General features: G+C 40.3%; 1 protein-coding gene and 1 long non-coding RNA gene across 3 annotated transcripts in view; one reads left to right on the top strand and one right to left on the bottom strand.

Moving 5' to 3' along the window:
- The window catches only part of LOC146461325 (hemicentin-1-like), a 19,867-nt gene extending 7,537 nt beyond the window's left edge, over positions 1-12,330 (bottom strand). The window contains exons 1-3 of one of the 2 annotated variants that reach the window (XM_085086937.1): positions 11,926-12,330; positions 9,012-9,275; positions 1,097-1,423 (exon numbers count right to left, since the gene is read on the bottom strand). In XM_085086937.1, coding sequence (XP_084943063.1) covers positions 1,097-1,423; positions 9,012-9,275; positions 11,926-11,992 — 658 coding nt within the window. In that variant the 5' untranslated portion in view covers positions 11,993-12,330. Of the gene's footprint in view, positions 1-1,096; positions 1,424-9,011; positions 9,276-11,752; positions 11,808-11,925 lie in introns of those variants that run through there. The other variant, XM_085086938.1, reaches the window with a different exon arrangement.
- A 1,049-nt stretch (positions 12,331-13,379) lies between these two features.
- On the top strand, positions 13,380-21,707 carry LOC146461324 (uncharacterized). Its single transcript, XR_014857418.1, has 3 exons — positions 13,380-13,483; positions 13,805-14,047; positions 21,640-21,707. It is a non-coding gene; the product is annotated as an uncharacterized LOC146461324 (long non-coding RNA).
- Positions 21,708-23,170: the final 1,463 nt, after the last annotated feature.

The following is a 23,170-nucleotide window of genomic DNA, read 5'->3' as shown; positions in this document are numbered from 1 at the left end:
TAAACAATGCACCCTAAAGTTTAAATATTAACAACATATCACCGTTACGCCGTACTCTATTTAAATAAAAATATAGTTATGAGACTATCCTAAACACTAGAGAGCGTCTAGGAGTCTTAGGATCAATGCTTTAGTATTCCTTTTTTTTTTGCTTCCTTTCCTTGAGCCCGCCTCGAATGGCTTGATAACTACCTGCAGATTCTCAAGTCATTGTATGGAATTTTATTATTTATCCAGTAAAGTTGTTGTTGTTGTTGTTGATCTTAATGCAATCGATCTGATCGGCATCCAGGGACATTAAATCCATTAAATAACGCCACAACGTCGACTTCGCTCTGAACATGACCTCTATAATTTTAATCCCGAAAAAAAGGCTGAGCAAGATGGACTTTAACCTAACATCTCGAATACATGAGCAGGGCTCGCCACAAGAGTTAAGGACTCCGTCTGTAGAAACTTCAGTGAGGTTTATTGAAATACAGATATTTTATAGACTGAGTGAATAATTAACAATTATTGGACGAGCTCGAGGTAAAATATCGTGATTTTTTCCCGAAATAATTGATCTGTGAGATACTGACAAATCACCATATTTTGCGACAACCAAGTTCAATGATTGTTTCATCATTCGATCACTGAGTTTGTTTTTCATAATTATTTTCGCGAAGGGGTAAGTGCTAAGCTCAGGGAAGCGATCTGCCATTTTCACACAAGAGCGTGGTTTCAAATACGCATGAGCGGAATATTTTTTGTAGCAAAACACAGTTGGACAGTATTGCGCATGAGCAAACCGTTATTTGTGGGCAATTTTTGCAAGTCAGGTGGTTTGCTTTTGGCCAATTAAAAGGAAGGAAAATGCATCGATTGATAATGTAATTTGGCGAACGTAAAGTTCTTTCTGCCGATCAGCTTACGCCCGAAATTCTTGAATCGCTTTTTGTGGTGGCAAAATTACCTTATGCACTCAGTTGATAAAATATTTGTTTCCATTCCCCCGCCGACACAGAAAAAAACGGTTCTTTTCTGACTGCTATACTGTTATCGGGAGGATTATAGTGGACGAAACTATAACGGTAAGACAATATAAACCTCATACCTCGCTCACATATAAAAGGGAGTGTTCTTGAACAATCTCTTAAGACCCGAGGCTGCATCTTTCTGTCAAAAACATAACACTGGCTAACTTTTCTTCCTGAACTGCGTCGTCGTTGATCAGTCCAGAAGATAGACTCACTTCTGTTCTTGGCAAGGTGGCTTAGGAGGAGTAAATCTTCAGGATTTCTAGTTTTTACCAGCTGTGCTTTAGAGTCTTCGCAGTAAGCTTTAGCTGCTTGCCATACCTTTGTTACTTTGGGAGCTGAGTACATATAGCAGGACGTCCTCTGAAGTTCCCATCCATCTGCGCAAGATGGCTCTCCGGGTACTGTAGACAGTTAAACAAAATCCTTTATTTGATCCAAAAATATGCAACGACTATTTGTGCACACAAGTTATATTTTCTGACAAGAGAGGCATCCTATCTTGTTTCCGAGAAGTAGATTTCCAATCGTTGGCCTTAAAGGAAGATTTTTGGGAAGAAAAAATATTCTCACACCTTTTTAAAGCCAATAAGAGATCAGTCATGGACCAATCAGGAAGGACAACTGTTTTTTTTTAACACACGGTAAAAGCTGGCTGGTTAAGGAGGCTACTCCACCGAACAACTCATCTCCAACTCATCTCCATATGAACAGGCTCCAATATCACAGCGGGGTTGTGATATTACGAAAAAAGGCTTTTGTATTCATAGGCCGCATATTAGGCCCCATCCACACTAATACGTCTTCGTTTTTCGTCGTTCGTCTTTGATCATATGCACATGTACATGTTAATTTGCGTCAAACAAATATTAATTATTATTGTTTGAAAACGCATACTTTTTGCTGCGTTTTCGCCTATTAGAGAGATTTAGTGTCGTGTCTACGTGAAACGTCAAACGTCAGCTTGCCGTTTCACGTTTCACGTAAAATAGCGTGAACCTTTTGACTTTAGCTTCGCGAGTGCTAAGCTTTTGCGAGTTTCGATGAAGCTGTTTTGCGACTCACTGGGGTGAGTTCATGAAGGAAAGTGCGGCAAAGACTGAGTTACGAAGGATTTTCAAACATGAAACTTAATTTGCCCTAGTATGACTTGCCGGAAAAATCATTGGGGTACTTCCTCTTTTAAACAATTAACCACTTATATGTATGATAGAAAAAGGAAGAAATACTTACGAAGTTCTCAAGCATAAGGCAAACGCGAAATAGCCTATTTTCGGCAAACGCGAATAATGGTGGGAAAATCGTGGTCATGTGGTAATTTTTGCCGTGCGCGTTTCACGTATACGCGATGCTAAATCTCTCTATTGTCCAAACTAAAACGTCCGAAAACGCGGAAGAAAACGGAGACTTTCGAAGATGGTTTCAAAACGGGAGACTTTTGAAAACACATCGTTTTGAAAACGGTTCGTTCCTAGTGTGGACAGATGAAAAAGGAGGCTGTATAGGCCCGCAAATGATCCCGGACCGGAAATGATCCCCAAATTGAACCGCAAATGATCCCCGGACGGGAAATGATCCCCAGATTGGACCGCAAATGATCCCCGATCGCCTCATCATAAATATAGAATGGAATGGACTCAAATTTGGACAGTGGATTTAAACTTTACAGAATTCATTTTTTTTTATAACACCAGTCGTTATATTTAAGAGCGGCTACCTGTAAGAATCGAGAACTGCATTTCAGCGACCACTTGGTCGAATTTCTTATATTTCGCCTGAAGATACCCTTGGATTAACTATTTTCGAAAATCATATTTTAAAGTTCCAAGGTATTTTATTTTTTGAGAAAATTGCAAGAGTTTGAAATGCGGCCTAGGTGCGGTCACGGGCCGATGAAAACCGCGAAAATTTAGGTCAAAGGACGAAGCCCCGCTCACGGTGTAAAATAACTCAATGAACTTGAAACTTTACACAAACCTAGACCAACCATTTCACAAGAAAATTAATACAATAAACATTCCAAACTCGCTGGCTGCTTTCTAAAGCATGCAGATTTGTGTACGCTACTCAAAATGGCCTTGAAACTAATGCCTATTTTCATTAAAATAAAAGTGTTTCTGGTATGTGATTTTCTCTCAATTAAATCTCATATCTCGAAAGAAGAAGAAAAGAACTTTATTTGTTCCAAGTTTCAAGCTCTGATTCAAACTCTTTCCCACTCAAGGAAGATCGAATATGCGTGCGATACTTCCGGCTCGCAATTCACGTCACGAATTATGAGATCAGAACCAATTCACAAACACTTGACATCTGGAGCCCGTGAATGTTTCCAAACATCACATATTGGTCCCTAAAACTAATCAGATTGACTGAAGACAGCCATTCAATGTTTTCCGATCCCAGATTTCTTTCCTATTCTTAAATGAAGCAGTCGATCAGTAAAATGGAGAAAAACGTGTGACTTTGTTCCTGCCGTGTTGTTTTGAGTGTTCCTTTTTGAGCAGCAACGGCTCAACTCAATAAGCCAGTCTGATGTCGGTAATGGGCACGTGATCCTGGCCAGGCATTTCGGTATGGAATCCTGCGCGTACAGGGCGCTTTTAGAAACTGCAAACTGTGAAAAGTACTGCTTGTGGGCCAAGCTACGACTACCCTGGCAATGAAACCTTTGTCCAGTTAAAAGACTGTACAAGAGAAGCGAGAGCCCGTCTTGCCAGATTTGTATTTTTTTTTTTCGCGAAAAAACTTACAGTTATACAGACACTGCAACGTCGATTTTTTCGCGAAAAAAAAAAAAAACATCCATAACCACCATCCTCACAATTAAAAATATGAAATCTGTATATTTGAGAGCATATTATTCCCCACCAACCCGACCTCCCCCCTCCCCCTTAGCTATAAGCGTCAATAATATTGTGGTTATTGTTTACTTTCCTAGACCGTTTTCTGGCTGCCCCTGCCAGTTTCTTTCAACTCCGTGAAAAAAAAAATAATAATATGAAATCTGAAATTGGAAAATTAATAGGCGAAATACGGCCCTCACCCGCTTGTGCTAGTAATAAGGTAGTTACGGCCCTCACCAGCTTGTGCTAGTAATCAGGTAGCTACGGCCCTCACCCGCTCGTGCTAGTAATAGGGTAGATACGGCCCTCACCCGCTTGCGCTAGTAATAAGTTAGTTTTTGTGGCCTTCACCAGACAGACCAAGGCTGGCATGATTCCTATCTTCTCGGAAATTGAAAGAGACTGGCAGGAACAACGAGAAAACTGGTTTAAGAAAGTAAACAATAACCACAATTGACGCTTATCGCCAGGGGGGATGGGGGTGGGGGAGGTCGGGTTGGTTCACTACTGTGATACCTTCACAGTTACAAATTTTATATTTTAAATTGTGGGTATGGTGGTTATGGATAGATTTTTATTTTTCGCAAAAAATCGATGTTCCAGGATCTGCGTTACTGTAAGTCAAAAAACCAAAAACTGACACTAATGAATACTTGAACGTCGATTTTTTTTGAGGCGGAAAAACCAAAGTTGGAAAGGTGGGCTCTCAGATCTCTTGTACAGTCCTTAAGCTTGAGAAGGTAATCATCACCAGGGTAGTCGTAGCCCACAAGCAGTACTTTTCTAAAAGCGCCCTGAACGCGTAAGTGCCTGGCCAGGATCACGTGCGCGTTACCGACATCAGCGAAGTGAATATCGAGTTACAGTTGTTTTGTCACACTGGCTTATTGAGTTGAGCCGTTGCTGCTTAAAAAAGGAACACTCAAAACAACACGGCAGGAACAAAGTCACACATTTTTCTCCATTTTACTGATGGCCTGCTTCATTTAAGCAGATAAAGGAGCTGTTAAGTTTGATTTGCACTACTTTTTCCTGCGACGTCGAAATGGTATGCAAATTTGTTGTACATGTTTCTTAGGCTAATTGACCGGAATAAATATATTATTTTAGAGCAGAATAGGAGAGAAATCTGGGATCGGAAAACATTGAATGGCTGTCTTCAGACAGTCTGATTAGTTTTAGGGACCAATATGTGATGTTTGGAAACATTCACGGGCTCCAGATGTCAAGTGTTTGTGAATCGGTTCTGGGGCCCGTTTCTCGAAAGTCCCGGTAACTTATCGGGCCCGGTAAGTTGCCCGTTAAGCCCCCGATAAGTTTACGGGTGTTTCTCGAAACTCCCGTTATTTACGATCCCGGTAAGTTGCCCGGTAAGTTGCCCGGTAATTTACGGGAGGTCATGACCTCCCGTAAACTTACCGGGAAATCGCAAATGTTGCGACACTAAACAAAATGGCGGCCGGAGGTGGACTTTTTTGTTTAGTTAGAAGACCTCGGTCTTGCCAAAAACGACTAATTCTGGCCGACATGGCTGACTGTGAAGTCATAGAAAGATTCAGGCTTTTGCGAGCGAGAATCAAGTGGCTCGTGAATGAACTTGGAGACTAATTGCGGAGAAATAAAGCGAGAAACGTGAATACAGGCGTAGTACTTATTATTGTTGTTGTTGCTGTAAGTGTTGTTTAGATGTTTGAAAAGCGCTTAAGGTGTTTGCATATGGGCGCTATATAATTTGAAATTATTACTATTTTATTGTTATAAATTATCAACCAACGGCGGAAGAAAAAATAAATATTTTGTCATGTAAACACGGCTCACTCGCCGTAAATTATTACTTCGAAATGGCTTCCTTTTTAGCATAAAATGGGTTCCTGTCATGCAAAACTAATCCTACCGTAAGCGATATTGTTTGCTTTCTTGTAATGTGCAGAATTTTCATAAGAAAGAGGAAGTTATAAATCTGACATGCTGCACTGAGATAAATGTAAACATAACCATTGATATAAACAGAGCGATCGCGATGAGAGTCGAATTGTGCGCCGTCCTCGAAATACACAAATGCAGTGTTTGCTGCATTAGCTAGAGGGATAAAGAATAAGAAGCTTACACACGATAGATAAACGAGAATAAAGAACTGAAAAATCGTTCCACTTTTCGCAAAATAGTTTCAGTCGCATTTCAATTGATCGAGCCTTGTGGTAGTATACAAAAGCCGATTTCGGATCGGTGAAAATAGTGCTTGATGTCTGCCGGAGAAGACGATCAAATCACGCCAGTTGAACTATAGCTATTCAATTTTAAAACTTGTATAAGATCCTTCCTTATTCCCAATATTCTCTATACTAAGGCTGCTAAAAGAAAATTTGTATCAGTACGAACTGTTGAAATAGGACATCACGCAGACACTGTTTCCCCGGCGATCGCCATAGCTTGCTTAGCTTCATCTCTTCTACAACTTTGAAGGAATTACATACTGATCCTGACTATTAGTTTGATGCTCACAACAAGAATTCATGATGATAACATTCATAATCCTTTTCAGGTTCTATTTTGCATCAGGGAGTTTCCTGAAAGTAATTGCCGATACCATGCATGATGCAAATAGTGATCTCTCTTGGTTGCTCCCCTTTGATAAAACGAAAAAAGTTAAACTTAGAACGTATTGTATTGTCCTTCAAAAAGCATGGAGACAATCCTGTCTCATCCATAACCGTGCTTTTCTCAAATGAATCGAATGGATTGGTGTAGTCCTAAGTCGTTCTCCTTCTCTTGCGAACGAGCGTGTAGCGCGCAAGAGCCTGGCAATGGCTTCTATTTTACCGGGCCCGGAAATTACCGGGAAAGTTTACGGGTGCTTCGAGAAACGCATTATCGGGCCCGGTAAAGTTTCCCGATAACGGCCCCGATAAGTTAACGGGCCCGGAAGTTACCGGGACTTTCGAGAAACGGGCCCCTGATCTCATAATTCGTGACGCATATTCGATCTTCCTTGAGTGGGAAAGAGTTTGAATCAGAGCTGGAAACTTAGAACAAATAAAGTTCTTTTCTTCTTCTTTCGAAATATGAGATTTAATTTAGAGAAAATCACACCAGAAACACTTTTATTTTAATGAAAATAGGCATTAGTTTCAAGGCCATTTTGAGTAGCGTACACAAATCTGCATGCTTTAGAAAGCAGCCAGCGAGTTTGGAATGTTTATTGTATTAATTTTCTTGTGAAATGGTTGGTCTAGGTTTGTGTAAAGTTTCAAGTTCATTGAGTTATTTTACACCGTGAGCGGGGCTTCGTCCTTTGACCTAAATTTTCGCGGTTTTCATCGGCCCGTGACCGCACCTAGGCCGCATTTCAAACTCTTGCAATTTTCTCAAAAAATAAAATACCTTGGAACTTTAAAATATGATTTTTGAAAATAGTTAATCCAAGGGTATCTTCAGGCGAAATATAAGAAATTCGACCAAGTGGTCGCTGAAATGCAGTTCTCGATTCTTACAGGCAGCCGCTCTTAAACTATCTGCATGCAAATTTCATAACTTTAAAAATTATAATATAGCAACACAGTGCAACAGAACAATTTACCTATAAACTGTAACATGCATTTATATGATTTACTTATACCATTACAATGCCCAAAATGTGCAAGAATTGTACGAAACTCTTCCACATTAAAAAATTAAAGAGCGGGTCAGTTATGACCTTCGCTAGATTTTTTTTTCGAAAAAGGAAGGAGATCGGTCAATGCGCTTCAGATGGCGGTCAAATCTCGCCCGCTATCGTCGCCTTTGTACTTAATCGGATCTTAGTCTTAAGCATAAGTACCTTTTAGCCTCGGTCGTCCAATACGTTATCGTGTAATATGTTGATTTTGTCTTTCGTTTTCGTTTTGCCGCTGATTGGACTCCCAGTCTTTCTTTAATTTTTTTTTTACAATACACACTGTCGTCGGCATAGACCTGCAGAAGACCATTGTTCCCCTCATAGCCGCTTTGGGAATAACTGTCAATTTTTTCCGTTTTTTAGGCAAATTTGATCTTCAGTAATTCGCCCTTCTCCATACTTGAATTTTAATTATTCGAGCACATCTGTTATTTTTGCGTCCATTTGCTGAAGGCTATGGAAGTTGCTTTGATGGGCTTCATGGCTCACCAAAGGAATGCTGTCGAAATCGGCTTCTTCTTGTCTATGGTTACTTGGGTAGATTATAGACTCCTTAGCTAGACACCGTTGCAACCGAAATATCGAAAATGTTCACCAGACCTGATAAGGCAACATAATCACCTCACTCGCGTGTAATGGACATCCGTCGAAGGTGCGTCTTCCACCCACTATGATTCACGAATTCTCTAAAGTGAATGCGTTCGGGATGGGAGTGTTTCTTAGAGATAGTTTCTTATAATGGACCATACGAGAAGGTTATGTCCGAGAGAGGTACCATTTTCAGGCCGGAGGTATAAATAGTACAGGGATTTCATGAGCTGAAAGGGAAAACTTTCTTCTCGGTATATAAAGGGGCTATGTCACCCCAGGCGCATGCGCGCTTTGATGGAAAGCATTTTGAAATCATTGGCCTAACCTTTCTGAATACCGTCGGAGAGTTCAGAAAGCTGTTTTCATCTGTTTGAATCGCTTTTTTTTATCCTCAGAAAAGTTAGCTGAATGTTTTATTTACGAACATTCCTTAGTAATTAGAGAAGCTGTTTGTTGCGATATGTTTGAAAGCTTTCGCAATGGCGGAAAAGCAAAAATCCCTCGACTAGTAGTAGCCAAATTAGTCTCAACCAGACTCTGCTGCGCAACTGCCCCAGCTGACATAGTACCCTGAAGTGAGATCCTATTTTCCTACTATAGGTATGTGAAATTGGGAACATTTTTTGAAAGGTGTATGAAAAAATTGGCTTGTCTATCAAAAATTTATATAAAAAGGTATGGAGACTCCTGTATGAAACTTTGTCGAGTACCAACCTCTCCACTCCCTACCCCTCCCTTGCCGGAGTTTAGTCTTTGAATAAAGGAGTGAGTTATTAACCTTATTTGTGTAATCATTGGAGTTAGTTACTGCGAATTTGGTCAGATTTTGTGGGGTTCGAATTACATCCGACGTGGCCGTATGCGCCCGTAAAACTTGAGGCTAATTGAAAACGAACAACCCACCTATAACGTTCACCATGATGTAGCTTTTTATGCTCCAGGTTCCCCATTCTACCGCGGAACACGAATATATGCCTGTGTCAGTCACTGATGCGTTGATTATGGTGAAGGTCGGCCCAGTATGTAGGAATTTCTCGGCGTCTTTGCTGTTCTTGTCTGTCTTGTACCAGAAAACCAAGTGTGAGGGGCTGTCCCTCGGCTTGCACGACAACGTCAAATTTTCATTAGCATATGCGGTAAACTCGTGTGAAATAGCCATTGTTGATCCTGAGAGGACAAAATGTTTGAAAGCATGTTAAGGTGACCCAATCAGTTAAAAAAAGTTTTCCTTAATCTTTTGGCTAGTTTGGGTGTACACGTCTCATATTTCCATTTCCGAGTAAACAGAGTAGGTGATTATAAGATAAGAGACTTCCGCCCTGGACTATGTTTCAATCGACCCTTACATTGATCTCGATATGTCTTCTTTTTTGATTTTCCTTTTCTTTATAGAGGGGAGGGGGGGGGGGAGGCTCTCTTCCCTTCTCTCAAACCTAAATATCTTATTTTATAAACACCGTTTTCAAATCCATTCCCTAAAATCCATGGTCCGTTCCCAGACCTGGCCCTGGGCAATACAAAAAACTATACCCCCCACATGCACTGCTTATATAACGGAGTACTTCCCTGCCCCCACCCCCTCCCCCCTCCCCCCCCCCACACATTTACTGCATGAATATGATAATACTTTGTTATAATTCTCTAGTGAGGGAGCCTATTTCTTATAAGGCCGGTTTCCTCGCCATTAGTGTTTAAATAATTAGTTTTTTCTCTTGCTTTTGTTCAACTTATGGCAACACAATAAACTGAACTAAACTGATCATCGACAAGTTTTCGCAGCGCGAGTGATTCTAATCTCCTTCGCAGCCGTTTATGGCATCAAGATGTAAGAAGCACCACCAAGAGTGGTGCGTGACGTCCCCAAACACGGCTGAATAAGTGACAAACCATTTTATTTATTAGGGTGGGGGTATAGGAGGGGAATATGACTGGTCAATTTTTCTGCCTAATTTTGTTCGAGATCAAAGCGTTGAATAGCTTTTTTTCACTAGCTTGTAAGATATCTCTCTTTGCCATGCCGGTCATCTGCGTCAGGGGCGCACGATTGTTCAGCTTCTGCAAACGCTTTGCAGGAGTGATTTTGGTATATGTCAGATATACGATAGCACGTCCCACCTTAAAAAGATAAGAGGCGTGTAGACTGCTGAGGAACAAGGGACTAATGTGTTGGAGGGATATGTTGACAGAATGTAAACCACAAATACAGAACCACATCATCACCTCTCTAAACCACAAATACAGAACCAAATCATCACCTCTATCGACGCCTCCTATTACGGTATTATTTCAACATCAGAGTAACTTGTCTCTGGGCAATACGCCGGAATTGTATAAAGCATTGTTATCCGTTTATGACGCAGAGAGCATAAAAAACATGCAAAACAAAATATTATCGTGTAGACGATGGCGCCGTTGAAAGAGAACAACAGCCCAATTGCAATGTATTGAATTTCAGCCTGACACAATAAACATCACTGTGAGGCTTCGGGGAATAAACCTATAGAAATTATTCACCGGAGCCTCGAGGCGATGTTATTGTTTCAGGCTGAATTTTAATATATCGAAATTGGACAATTGGACACAATAATTTCTCCGGACGGAGAGGTATTTCGATCGACTGTTAAGAAACATACACCAGGAATCAACTGTCAGATTCCTTATATTTTCTATCATGTACAGCTTCCTTCCACCCCGCGTGTGCGTGGGGGACTGATCGAGTTAATTCGAATCAGACTTTGAGCGGCGATTAAAAACAAGTGAAAGTAAAACACAGAAATTAAAACAAAAAAAAAAAAATAAAATAAAAAAACACTGCTTTGGCACTTATAACCGCCTAAGATTGAACACTTAAACGAAAGCACTACCTTTAGCATTCACGCTTAAGCCGAATAATATCCCTATAAGACGCGTTAAGGTGATCGATGTTATTATTTAAGGTTGGGCTTCATTTTAAACGATATGTTACCCATTTGGATTCTGCATATTTAAACGCTTTTTGGTAGGACATCATTGTTTTTACTTGATTTTTGTAACATCATCTGAACAATTTGAACTTCCAATTACCACTGATTCCTCTATTTACATATTTTCCAACTGGTATTAAACTGACATACTTGTAGTATTTATGGGGAATCAGAAATTCGGAATCGATTCGAATTTACGTGACATCTCGATTTTCCTAAGTGATACAGAGAACTATTTGGTATCTCAGCACAGGGGCACCCAACGACAGTTTTCTCTCAAATCCTTTGAAACGCTATTTTAGGCTATCTGGAGTGCCTTTAAGGCTCTGTTAGTTCATTTTAGGCTGTGCTGTAATATTTTTATCTGCTCGGTCATTCTAGGGCAACCTGAGTCTTTTCGAAATTACTAGGGCATCTTTGTCCATTTCCCGAAAACCTTAGGTCTTATTTCCTTTCCGAAAATCTTAGCTGACCTGTTTTCAGCAGCCGAAACGACATTGTTGTCAATCCGAAAACAATAGGCCTTGAATTTCCCATACCGAAAGCTCGAGGTGAAAATTCCCTTCAGAAAATTGTAGGCGATTAAGGGTCTCCCGAACAGATAATTTACCGAAACGATCTGTTGGGTGCCCCTTCAGTATCTTACATTGAATAGAGCGTGGAAATATGAGATATTTTTACCTTTTGTGTAAGCTCTTACATGCACTGAGCAAAGCTGCATGTAAATCTACCTCATGTATGGACGTGATCACGTAACATGAAATAAATAAACACGATGAACTATTATACTAGCTGGTTAGAAAATCTTAAGAAACATTACTGGATAATTACTTATAAGACATTAAGCAGTTTACCTTCAGATAAGGCGAAGCAAGCTGCCAATGCGAAGCCAATCGCTCCTAAAAGCAGGAAAGCGTTCATTCTGGAACCAAAGCGAATTTGAAATGACTGTAAAGACTGTCAGATGTTTTGATGAGAATCACCGCCTCTACAAAGGAAGTTTGCTGAAGCCGGTTCGTCTGACCTTGACAAGCAACTGATAACCGGAAGCTGTAGTGGGTGTCGACTCTGCGTCGATCACGTCCGATCGGAAATCAATCTGCACGAAATTGTGTTTAATTGTTTTACAGCTTAGTTTCAGTCACTGAGTTTCAGTGGAACCTCTCTTTACGGACACCTCTTTTATACGGACACCTCTCTATTACGGACAGATCAATTGGTCCCTGAGAGACCGAAATCCATATAAAGCCTACCTCTCTACAACGGACACCTCTATAATGCGGACACTTAATCCTTGCCCCTTGGTGTCCGTAATAAAGAGGTACCTTTATACCTGTATATCAATGCAGTCCATCAGCTGAACCGGGTCAATATTTCAGACGCCAAAATACTCTATCGGTATCGAAGTTCGACTTCCTCGCTTTTTAAAACAGATTACCTTTCATTTGATACAGTGTGGGTTGCCAAACTTAACCACATGGCGATCACCTCGAATCACCTTTTTGAATTCGAGAAGGCACCGGAAACGCTTTTAATAAGAGCACGAAAAAAAAAAAAAAAAAAAGAAAGAATCGTTTTCAAAACTGTTGTCTCAGTGACCAGTGTCCATAAGGGACAGAATGTTTTACAATATATTCAGTGTCGTACTCGACATAATTTCGGATGTATTTTCGTGATTCCGTGAATAGCTCAGATTCATGCTTTTGTCGTGAATTATTGTTTGATCATTAGCCGTAATCTGTGACTTTCGTGCCCGTTAAATGAGAACTGATTGTTTATTTGTTATTTATAGTGTATTTGTTTTGTTACGTTTTATAGTATGCGTGACAGTCTGCGGGTAGTACGTATAAAGTGGCCGTCATTGGTCATTATCGCACTTTCTGCACTATCGACCCTTTTGGTAGGTCAGAATCTACCTTTCAATATGATTGAACACAAACCACGGATATGACGAGAACCGGTCAAAGAATGGGACGCTATGGATGGAATTAGGAAAAAAAAAAAAAACACCAAAAAACCTCATTTCCTACGTGAAACATGAAATAAGCTAAATACAGCATGGATGGTAACACAACATTCAGAACATTAACAGAGGCTCATCAGCATGCCAGTATACCGCAAACAAGAAACGCAGCATCTGTATGCAAGCTTGTGTTGCACTCCTACGTACAGTAATTTAGTCATGAGTTACTCCAGCTCCACACAATATTTGTGGAAGCTACTGCCTGGAGATTGCTAGGCAACACCAGTTGCCACTGCAGTGAGTCTCACACTTATTGTGGCCTTCACGATGCGCGGTGCCGGATTTTCGAAGCTTGCTCACTGACTACTTTACCATGCACAAGCGGCAGGACGAAAACAGCCGTAAATGGCTGCTACTTCTCAGTTGAAAAGACTGTGCGCATGCGTCAGGTACCAGCGGGATAGTGTAGTATATTGCTCCTTCCTGACTCCTTCCTGTCTATCGTTTGAAAGCGAACTGAATAGGTCATTTGAAAAAACACAAGCTTAAGCTTGGGTTCGGGATTTACCGGTCTTTTACCAAAAATATTTTTCGAATTTGTCGGAATTTGTTTTGTACCATTCTGGGGAATAATTGGCAAGTAACTCCATGTAAGTTAGGATTGGATGGTCCAATTAAATCTGATTACGCTAGCTAAACGACAAACATTTTCCTAGAATAATTTTTTTAGTCGTACGTAATATTGACCTAATTTCAATTACTCCTGCCAGCTCCAACAACGAAACGATATTTCCTTGTCTTTTCTAAATTAGGACGTCGCCTTATGTCTCCAGACAGAGCAGTTTGGCACTGCTCACCTGCAATGTGGTATAAAAGGCTGCAGACTGTATTTCCTGTAGAGCCGTCATGGCATTAAGCGGCAAGCGGGGCTGTTCTAACTTGAAAGTATGCGGATGTAATCTTAGAGTCTCGTCTCTCGAAGACGTGTAGTTTTTATTACGCTGTACAAGATGGTAAGCATTTCTCGTTGTCTTGGATGAAGTACTTATGTGACGGGCCCATTCGTTTCTTTTCTAATTCAGTTGAACCGGTGGAGCAGTACCGGCATTGCCGTTTATTGTTGACTTCATGATGATAGTGGTCGATAGTTTGGAGTTCATGTACTATCTTAAGTGAAATGTAATAAAATTTTAGTGAAGAGCGGCGTATCCGCGGATGAAATGTTGCTCGCTGGAAGGGTTTCAAAACTGACAGCTAAAGGATTGGGTACAGACCCTTCCAATACCGGCTAAAATTAGCAGAAATATACCAAAACTATAAGGCAGTGGCAGAGCTAAAAGTTGAGCGAGTTGAAATAAACGCGACGTAGCACAAATGAAATAAAGATATATTTTCGGGTGACGTTTTCGTTGCTGTTGCCGTTGCCGTCGTCGTTGCTTAAGCTCCCTATCGCACCTTCGACCCTTTTGGTGCGTTTGGTTATCTTAGAATATACATTTCAATATGGTTGAAAACAATCGTGTTGCACTCCTACGTACAGTAATTTAGTCAAGAGTTACTTTTGAACTCCATCTCCACACAATACTTGTAAGGGGCACCCGACGGATCTTTTCGGTAAATTATCTGTTCGGAAGGCCCTTAATCCCCTACAATTTTCTAAAGGGAATTTTCACTTCGAACTTTCGTGATATGGAAAAATTTAGGCCTAGTGTGTTTGGATTGATAAAAATATCGTTTCGAGGGCCGAAAAAAGGTCAGCTAAGATTTTCGGAAAGGAAATAAGGCCTAAGGTTTTCGGGAAATGGACAAAAACTGAAGCCCTAGTAATCTCGAAAAGACTCAAGTTGCCCTAGATTGACCGAACAGATAAAATATTATATAGCGCGGCCTGAAATGAACCTACAGAGCTTTAAAGGCTCTCCAGATAGCCTAAAATAGCGTTTCAAAGGATCTGAGAGAAAACTGTCGTTGAGTGCTCCTGACTTGTGGAAGCTACTGGCTGGAGACTGCTAGGCAACACCAGTTGCCACTGCAGCGAGTCTCACACTTATTGTGGCCTTCATTGGAGAAAAAGTCCACGATGCGCGGGGTCGGATTATCGAAGCTTGCTCACTGACTACTTTACCATTTACAAGCGGCAGGACGAAAACAGCCGTTAATGGCTGCTACTTTACAGTTGAAAAGACTGTGCGCACGTGTTAGGTACGAGCCACATGTAATCCCCGCGGGATGGTGTAGTGTATTGCTCCTTCCTGACTCCTTCCTGTCTATCGTTTGAAAGCGAAGATAGGTCATTTGAAAAAACACAAGCTTAAGCTTGGGTTCGGAATTTACCGGTCTTTTATCAAAAATATTTTTCGAATTTGTCGGAATTTATTTTGTACTATTCTGGGAAATAATTGGCAAGCACCTCCATGTAAGTTAGGATTGAATGGTCCAATTAAGGGGGGACTTAACGTAAACGCTACTTTACTGCACTTTACATGGCTTTAATGGAAATATCTTGTTCATGTTTCAAGCGATCCAAAAACTCTATGTTCATCCCGTAAATCTATGTTGTGGGGTGTTTTGTGAATTTTGGGGTGATTTTTGGGTATATTTGGGAGAAGATAGTTTTTCTAGAAGGATTGGTTAAATTAAGAGAAATAAGAAATATTGAAGAATTAGTGAAGTTTTAAAATAAGAATTTGTAGCTAATAATTAATAGACGGATACCAAGTTAGTCCACTAGCAACCTGGGGTGCTCTTGCGTGGGTATCAACTGTCTGTTAGTGTTCCAAAAATCATTTTCTTTCTTCTATCCCTTCTTAAAACCACTTCAAATTTCATTCAAATTTCGGGTTAAATTCCCCCTTAAATCTGATGACGCTAGCTAATCGACAAACATTTTTCTAGAATTATTTTCAGTCGTACGTAATATTGACCTAATTTCAATTACTCCTGCCGGCTCCAACAACGAAACAATATTTCCTTGTCTTTTCTGGATTAGGACGTCAGCCTTGTCTCCCGACAAAGCAGTTTGGCACTGCTCACCTGCAATGTGGTATAAAAGGCTGCAGACTGCATTTCCTGTAGAGCCGTCATGGCATTAAGCGGCAGCGGGGCTGTTCTAACTTGAAAGTATGCGGATGTAATCTTAGAGTCTCGTCTCTCCAAGACGTTTGGTTTTTATTATGCTGTACAAGATGGTAAGCATTTCTCGGTGTTTTGGATGAAGTACTTATGTGACCGGCCAGGAGCCATTAATGGGTTTCTTTTCTAATTCATCCGATCAGCTAAAGCAGTGGAGCAGTACCAGGATTGCCGTTTATATATCGATGACTTCATGGTGATAGTAATCGATAGTTTGGAGTTCATGTTTTATTGAAATCGATATGAACTTTAAAATTGCCATAGAATTTAGGGCACTAAACGGTTCATTTTTTTTAAAATAATTTATCTCAGATTTTCGGATAAGAATGTGATCGAAAGTTTACAACTCTCATGTGCGACTTTTGCTGCGCTTCTGCTGTGCATAACTCTCGTCATTCCTAGGTGTTTCAAACTCCAAAGACCTTTTACGTGTCGTGTGTGTCATGTTGTAGGTTTAATTGACACGAAACCATTGGTATCGCAGGCTTGTCGCACGCAACAAGGTCGAGCCGCCTGAATTAGCCTAATTTGACGTCACAGGAAACTTGCCTGGAGGGATTGTGAAAAAATATATCTGAAAAATAAACAACACACAAACAAATGAGTGTTCCATTGAAAGATAGATTCTGTATTATTTTAAGTGAAATGTAATAAAATTTTAGTGAAGAGCGGCGTATCTGCGGATGAAGCGTTGCTTGCTTGAAGGGTTTCAAAATTACAGCTAAAGGATTGGGTACAGACTCTTCCAATACCGGCTAAAATTAGCAGAAATATACCAAAACTATAAGGCCGTGGAAGAGGTAAAAGTTGAGCGAGTTGAAATAAACGCGAAGTAGCACAAATGAAATAAAGATATATTTTCGGGGGACGTATTCGTTGCCGTTGCCTTGAGCTCCCTATCGCACCTTCGACCCTTTTGGTGCGTTTGGTTATCTTAGAATATACATTTCAATATGGTTGAGCACAAACCACGGATGTGACGAGGACCTGTCAAAGAAAGAGGCGCTACGGACGGAATTAGAAAAAAAAAAAAAAAACCAAAAAACCTCATTTCCCAAGTGAAACGTGAAATAAGCTAAATACAGCATGGATGGATAACACAACATTCAGAACATTAACTGAGGTTCATCAGCATGCAAGTATACCGCAAAGAAGACACGTAGTATCTGTATGCTAGCTTGTGTTGCACTCCTACGTACAGTAATTAAGTCATGAGTTACTTTTGAACTCCAGCTCCACACAATACTTGTGGAAGCTACTGGCTGGAGACTGCTAGGCAACACCAGCTGCTACTGCAGCAAGTCTCACACTTATTGTGGCCTTCATTGGAAAATTGGAAAGGTACATGATGCGCGGTGCCGGATTTTCGAAGCTTGGTCACTGACTACTTTACCATGCACAAGCGGCAGGACGAAAACAGCTGTAAATAGCTGCTACTTCTCAGTTGAAAAGACTGTGCGCATGCGTTAGGTACCAGCGGGATGGTGTAGTATATTGCTCCTTCCTGACTCCTTCCTGTCTATCGTTTGAAAGCGAAAATAGGTCATTTGAAAAAACACAAGCTTAAGTTTGGGTTCGGAATTTATCGGTCTTTTACCAAATATATTTTTTGGCTTTTTCAGAATTTGTTTTGTACTATTCTGGGGAATAATTGGGCAAGCGCCTCCATGTAAGTTAACACTGGATGGTCCAGTTAAATCTTATTACGCTAGCTACGTGACAAACATTTTTCCCAGAATTATTTTCAGTCGTACGTGATATTGACCTAACTTCAATTAGTGGACTCCTGTCACTTCAGCAACAAAACAAAATTTCCTAGTCTTGTACGGATTAGGACGTCAGCCTTATGTCTCCAGACAGAGCAGTTTTGCACTGCTCACCTACATTGTGGTATAAAAGGCTGCAGACTGCATTTCCTGTAGAGCCGTCACGGCATTTAAGAGGGGATTTCACCTAAATTTGAATGAAATTTGAAGAGGTTTTAAGAAGAGATAGAAGAAAGAAAATGATTTTTCGAACACCAACAGACAGTTGACACCCAAGCAAGAGCACCCCAGGTTGCTAGTGGACTAACTTGGTGTCCGTCTATTAATTATTAACCACAAATTCTAATTTTAAAACTTCACTAAATCTTCAATATTTCTTATTTCTCTTAATTTTACTGAATCCTTCTAGAAAAATCATCTCCTCTCAAATATACCCAAAAATCACCCCAAAATTCACAAAACACCCCACTACACAGATTCACGGGATGATGATAGAGTTTTTAGATTGCTTGAAACGTGAATGAGACATTTCCATAAAAGCCATGTCAAGTGGCGAAAAAATGGCGTTTAGGTGAAATCCCCCCTTAAAGCAGTAAGCGGGGCTGTTCTAACTTGATAGTATGCGGATGTAATCTGATAGTCTTGTCTTTCGAAGACATTCAGTTTTATTAGGCTGTACAAGACGGTAAGGACTTCTCGCTGTTTTGCCGATGAAGTACTAATCAGTGACCGGCGCATTGGTTTCTTTTCTAATTCAGTTGAACCAGTCAGAGCAGTACAGTACCGGAATTGCCGTTTATATATTGTTGACTTCATGGTGATAGTAATCGATAGTTTGGAGTTCATGTTCTATTGTAATCGATATGAACTTTAAAATTGCCATAGAATTTAGGACACTAAACGGTTCATTTTTTTGAAAATGATTTATCTCAGATTTTCGGATAAGAATGTGATCGAAAGTTTACAACTCTCATGTGCGACTTTTTCTGCGCTTCTGCTGTGCATAACTCTCGTCATTCCAAGGTGTTTCAAACTCCAAAGACCTTTTACGTGTCGAGTGCGTCACGTTGTAGGTTTAATTGACACGAAACCATTATAATCGCAGGCTTGTCGTCCGGCCGGCCGGCATATCGCACTCAACAAGGTGGTGCCATCTGATTCGGCCAAATTTGACGTCACAGGAAACAGGTCGGGAGTGATTAAATATATTTGAAAAAAAAAACGACATACAAACAAATCAGTATTTCATCGAAAGATAGATTCTGTATTATTTCAAATCAAAGGTCATGAAATCTTAGTGAAGAGCACGTATCCGCGGATGAAACATTGCTCGCTTGAAGGGTTTCAAAATTACAGCTAAAGGCTTGGGCACAGACCCTTCCAATACCGGCTACAATTAGTAGTAATATACCAAAACTATAAGGCAGTGGCAGAGGTAAACGTTCCAATCAATTATTTATAAATCGGTCATATTCTAAACAGCTGACATTGCAACGAGAAATCAAGATGAGAACTTCTCAACCGAGTACAGTAGAGACGAGTTATTGTGGGAATATATTTGGGTGGGAAGAAACTATTTTTGCTTAAAAGTACATTTGATACACAGCACCATTTGCTCCCGCCGAATCAGCTATCCATGGCTGTGCGCATGCGTAAGGTGCGGATGGTATCCGGTGTGCTCCTTCCTGCCTATCGTTTGAAACGTGAAATACCTTATTTTGTTACGGGAAATTGTCGTCTCTCGAAGACATTTAGTTTTTATTCTCTGTAGACGATGTTAAGAATTTCGCAGTGCCGCATGAAGTACTTATGCTATGGGTGCCTCCGCGTGCTCTCTGGCTTTAACTGAATTAGAAATTAGTACTGCATTGCCATTCAGTTGTTGACTTCATGGTGTTAGTAATCGATAGCTTGGAGTTCATGTACTATTGGAATCGATATGAACTTAATTGCCATTCAATTTAGGACACCAAACAGTTCATTTTGTTAAATATTCAATCTCAGATTTTCGGATTCGAATGTGATCAAAAGCTTAGGACTCTCCTATGCGACTTCTGCTACGGGCGCTGCTTGCATCATGAAAACAGATTGCCAACGCCTAAAATCTAATTTAAGGACGGCGTCAACTTTTATTACTGCGTATACGTTCTGCGCATCTCGAGATACTTGAGTCTCCTATTGGTAGTGCCTACTGTTGTGAAGCTAATGTAAGGGTGTATTTCAACTTTAATTTTAGTTGTTATTTCCTTTCGATAGTTTTGATGGATATTTTCCAGATTGTTTGACATTTTCCTGTTGTTCAAAGATTAGAGTTAACAGCTGTTAACAGCTTTAGCCTTAGTTTGGGCCTCCTCGTAGGTTGAAATCAAGGCAAAATACTTCAGGATTGGCAGCCTGATTGGTTTCCCTTTCTATTTATTTATTTATTTATTTATTTTGCCACACCACAAATACAATGTAAACAAAAAAAAAATAGAAAAAAAATAGATGTAACAATGGCGAGGAGACCTAAAGGAAACTATGAACCCTATATTAATTAGGTCTCCTCAGTTATTATTTTACAAGATGAAATCAAAAAAGAAGATAAGAACACGACGACGGATACAATTACAATGTCAAACGGAAGGATATATTACGAAAAAAAAAACTACAAGAAAATGAAAACTACGAATAGTTATTATAGAAAAACGCCTTAAGTGCTTTCTTAAAGGAGATAGATGAGGACGAGTTGACGATTTCGGTACTCAAGGAGTTGTAAAATTTAGGTTCCTGGTAAAAAACGGAAAATTGTTTGATTATCTATTTTCTTAGAACAGTTGTGTTGTTCTTTCCTGTAAGTGTATTTTGGCGAAACCAATTCTTATCTCTTCTTGAAGAAATTCATCAGGCTAGTGAAGATAAACATGTTTTTCAAGTTTTCAGCCGACAGTCGTCGAGACTGTCAGCATCAATAAGACGTTAAGACTGACTATGATTTAAGAACATTTAAATCGAGAATTCTTATCTCTGGCCGAGACCATCTGGTCTTGGTTGAGTTACAGTCGTAAACATGTTTATAGTGCACTATATAGTAAGGTGTGATTTCAGTGATACTAGTGGGAAAAAGAACTGAGTAGTGTAGATGTAGTATTGTGAGGAATCGTCGTCAAAGAATAAAGAAGAACTACTTAGATTCCTGGTGCCTCTCCGCTGTGTCAAGCAAGTGTCCAACACTACTACAGGGATATTTTTGCGCAGTTTTAAGTATGCGGAGAAAGCAGAAGTTTTGGTACGACCGAAATGAAAATTGGGGGTAACCATCCATTTTTTCAGAGGTAATAAAGCTTCAATTAAAAACAAAATCCATACAATGTTTTGTATTTTACCATTTATAGAATAATTGCTGTTTCATAATGTCTAAAAAATGCGTGGCCAGCCCCAATTTTCTTTCTGGATTCCAATAGCCTTGCTAAGATCTGCTTTCCCCGCATCAGTCACAAACCACACAAAAATACAGTCTTTTACGTGTCGTGTGCCTCACGTCGTAGGTTTAATTTACACGCAAGCATTAGTATCGCAGTCTTGTCGTTAGCATGTCAGCACGCAAGAAAGTGGTGCTGTCTAAATAGGCAAAACACAGGGAACTTATCGGGAGGGACAAAAAATGTGTTAATAAAACAAAACGAAACACAAATCAGTATTTTCTCTTTTCTTCAGTGGTGTTTCAGTTCATCCAAGAAAAGGCCAAGGATATAAGATGTTGGAAGGGCTGTTGGTACAGTCGTACCATCAAAACGGAAGGCTAGAGGTGTGGATAGGAGGCTGCCATTGTGGGACGAGTTTGTGCTGACATTGGTCACGGAACAAGACTTGATCATGAGATCAGCTTTAGCGCGTTTGGTGTCCAGTAGAATTTAGTGAATCAGCACTATTTACACTTGGAACAGGTGGGTGTTTCAGAGAAAAATTTGCTGTATCGATATCGTTGCATGCAGTAGATTGGTTTGATGAAAGAGCGGTTTGATTTAGAAATTGAACATTGGTCAATGTTGTTATGCGATGAACTGCCTGTGGGCTTCCCAGTCTTTGTTCTAACAAAGAAGCATACGATTTTTGCTTCTCTTGTAACAGATTAAACGGAGCTAGGGTCGCGCAACAATGTCCAACAGGGACCAACAGATTAAAATGAGCGCTGGCAGGATATATGTCGTGCAAAACAAGATTGATGGGACACTGACAAGCTTCGCTACTCAGACAGGGTGATGTCACATGGAGCTGTAATACCGGCTTGAAATGATTCCACTTACTTTGGGACATCGAACACACAAAAATGCTTCATTGAAAAAGAGTTGTACAGGCAGCAATATCGACTGTTTCTGACCATGTACCCGAGCGAGTACTCTCAGCAAGATGCTGCGCCACTAAAGCGTGATTGGAATCAGCTCGAACTTATCCGGAAATAGCGCCATTATCCGATTCACGAGGCTCCTTATTTAATCGTAATTCTGGTCGCTGTTTGAATCATTCCACGAACTACGACCTTCCTTTGCTGAGCTTTATTCTACATTTAGGAAACATACAAAGTAAATAGGGGCGGGAATTTTTCTCGCGTTCGCACCTTTGACATTGTTTATTTGCCCCTTGGTGATCCCACAAGCCTTTTTAAACTGAGAGCCGAAACAATGAAAGGGACCTGGGAACCGGCAACTCATTCGTTGTTCAGAAATCGGTCATATAGGCATTGAAAAGAGTAATCAAGATGCCGAACGTCTCAACCAAGTAAAGTAGCGACCAGTTATTGTGGGAATATATGGGTGGGAAGAAGCTATTTTGTTAAAAGCACATTTCATATACAGCAGCCTTGCTCCTGCTGAGATGCTACTTCTTCAGTAATAAGACTGTGCCCATGAGTATGGTGCGGATGGTATAGTGTGCTCCTTCCTGTCTATCTTTTGAAACGTGAAATACCTTACTTTGTTACGGGAAATAATTTACATAAACTGAACGAAAGTGAATCATCTACAACGGAATAACACCAACAGAACAATCTACAATACGACCAGTTCTAAAATCCAAAAACGTGAAAGACACAGGCATACTCGGAAAAAAAGAAAACCCGAGTGCTCCTATCAAGAGTCGAACCTAAGACCTTCTGATTACAAGTTCGGATGCTCTACCAGTGAGCTACAGGAGACTCTTGGGAGCTAACGCCGTCAAACCGCCGTTCATGGGGCGAATATCCTGCATGCACACTCGGCT

This window comes from Pavona decussata, unplaced genomic scaffold (assembly GCF_977016875.1).
Source record: "Pavona decussata unplaced genomic scaffold, jaPavDecu1.1 SCAFFOLD_199, whole genome shotgun sequence".
NCBI classification, from domain to species: Eukaryota; Metazoa; Cnidaria; class Anthozoa; order Scleractinia; family Agariciidae; genus Pavona; species Pavona decussata.
The sequence above is the reverse complement of the archived record's forward strand: the minus strand, read 5'-3'. Positions and strand labels throughout refer to the sequence as shown.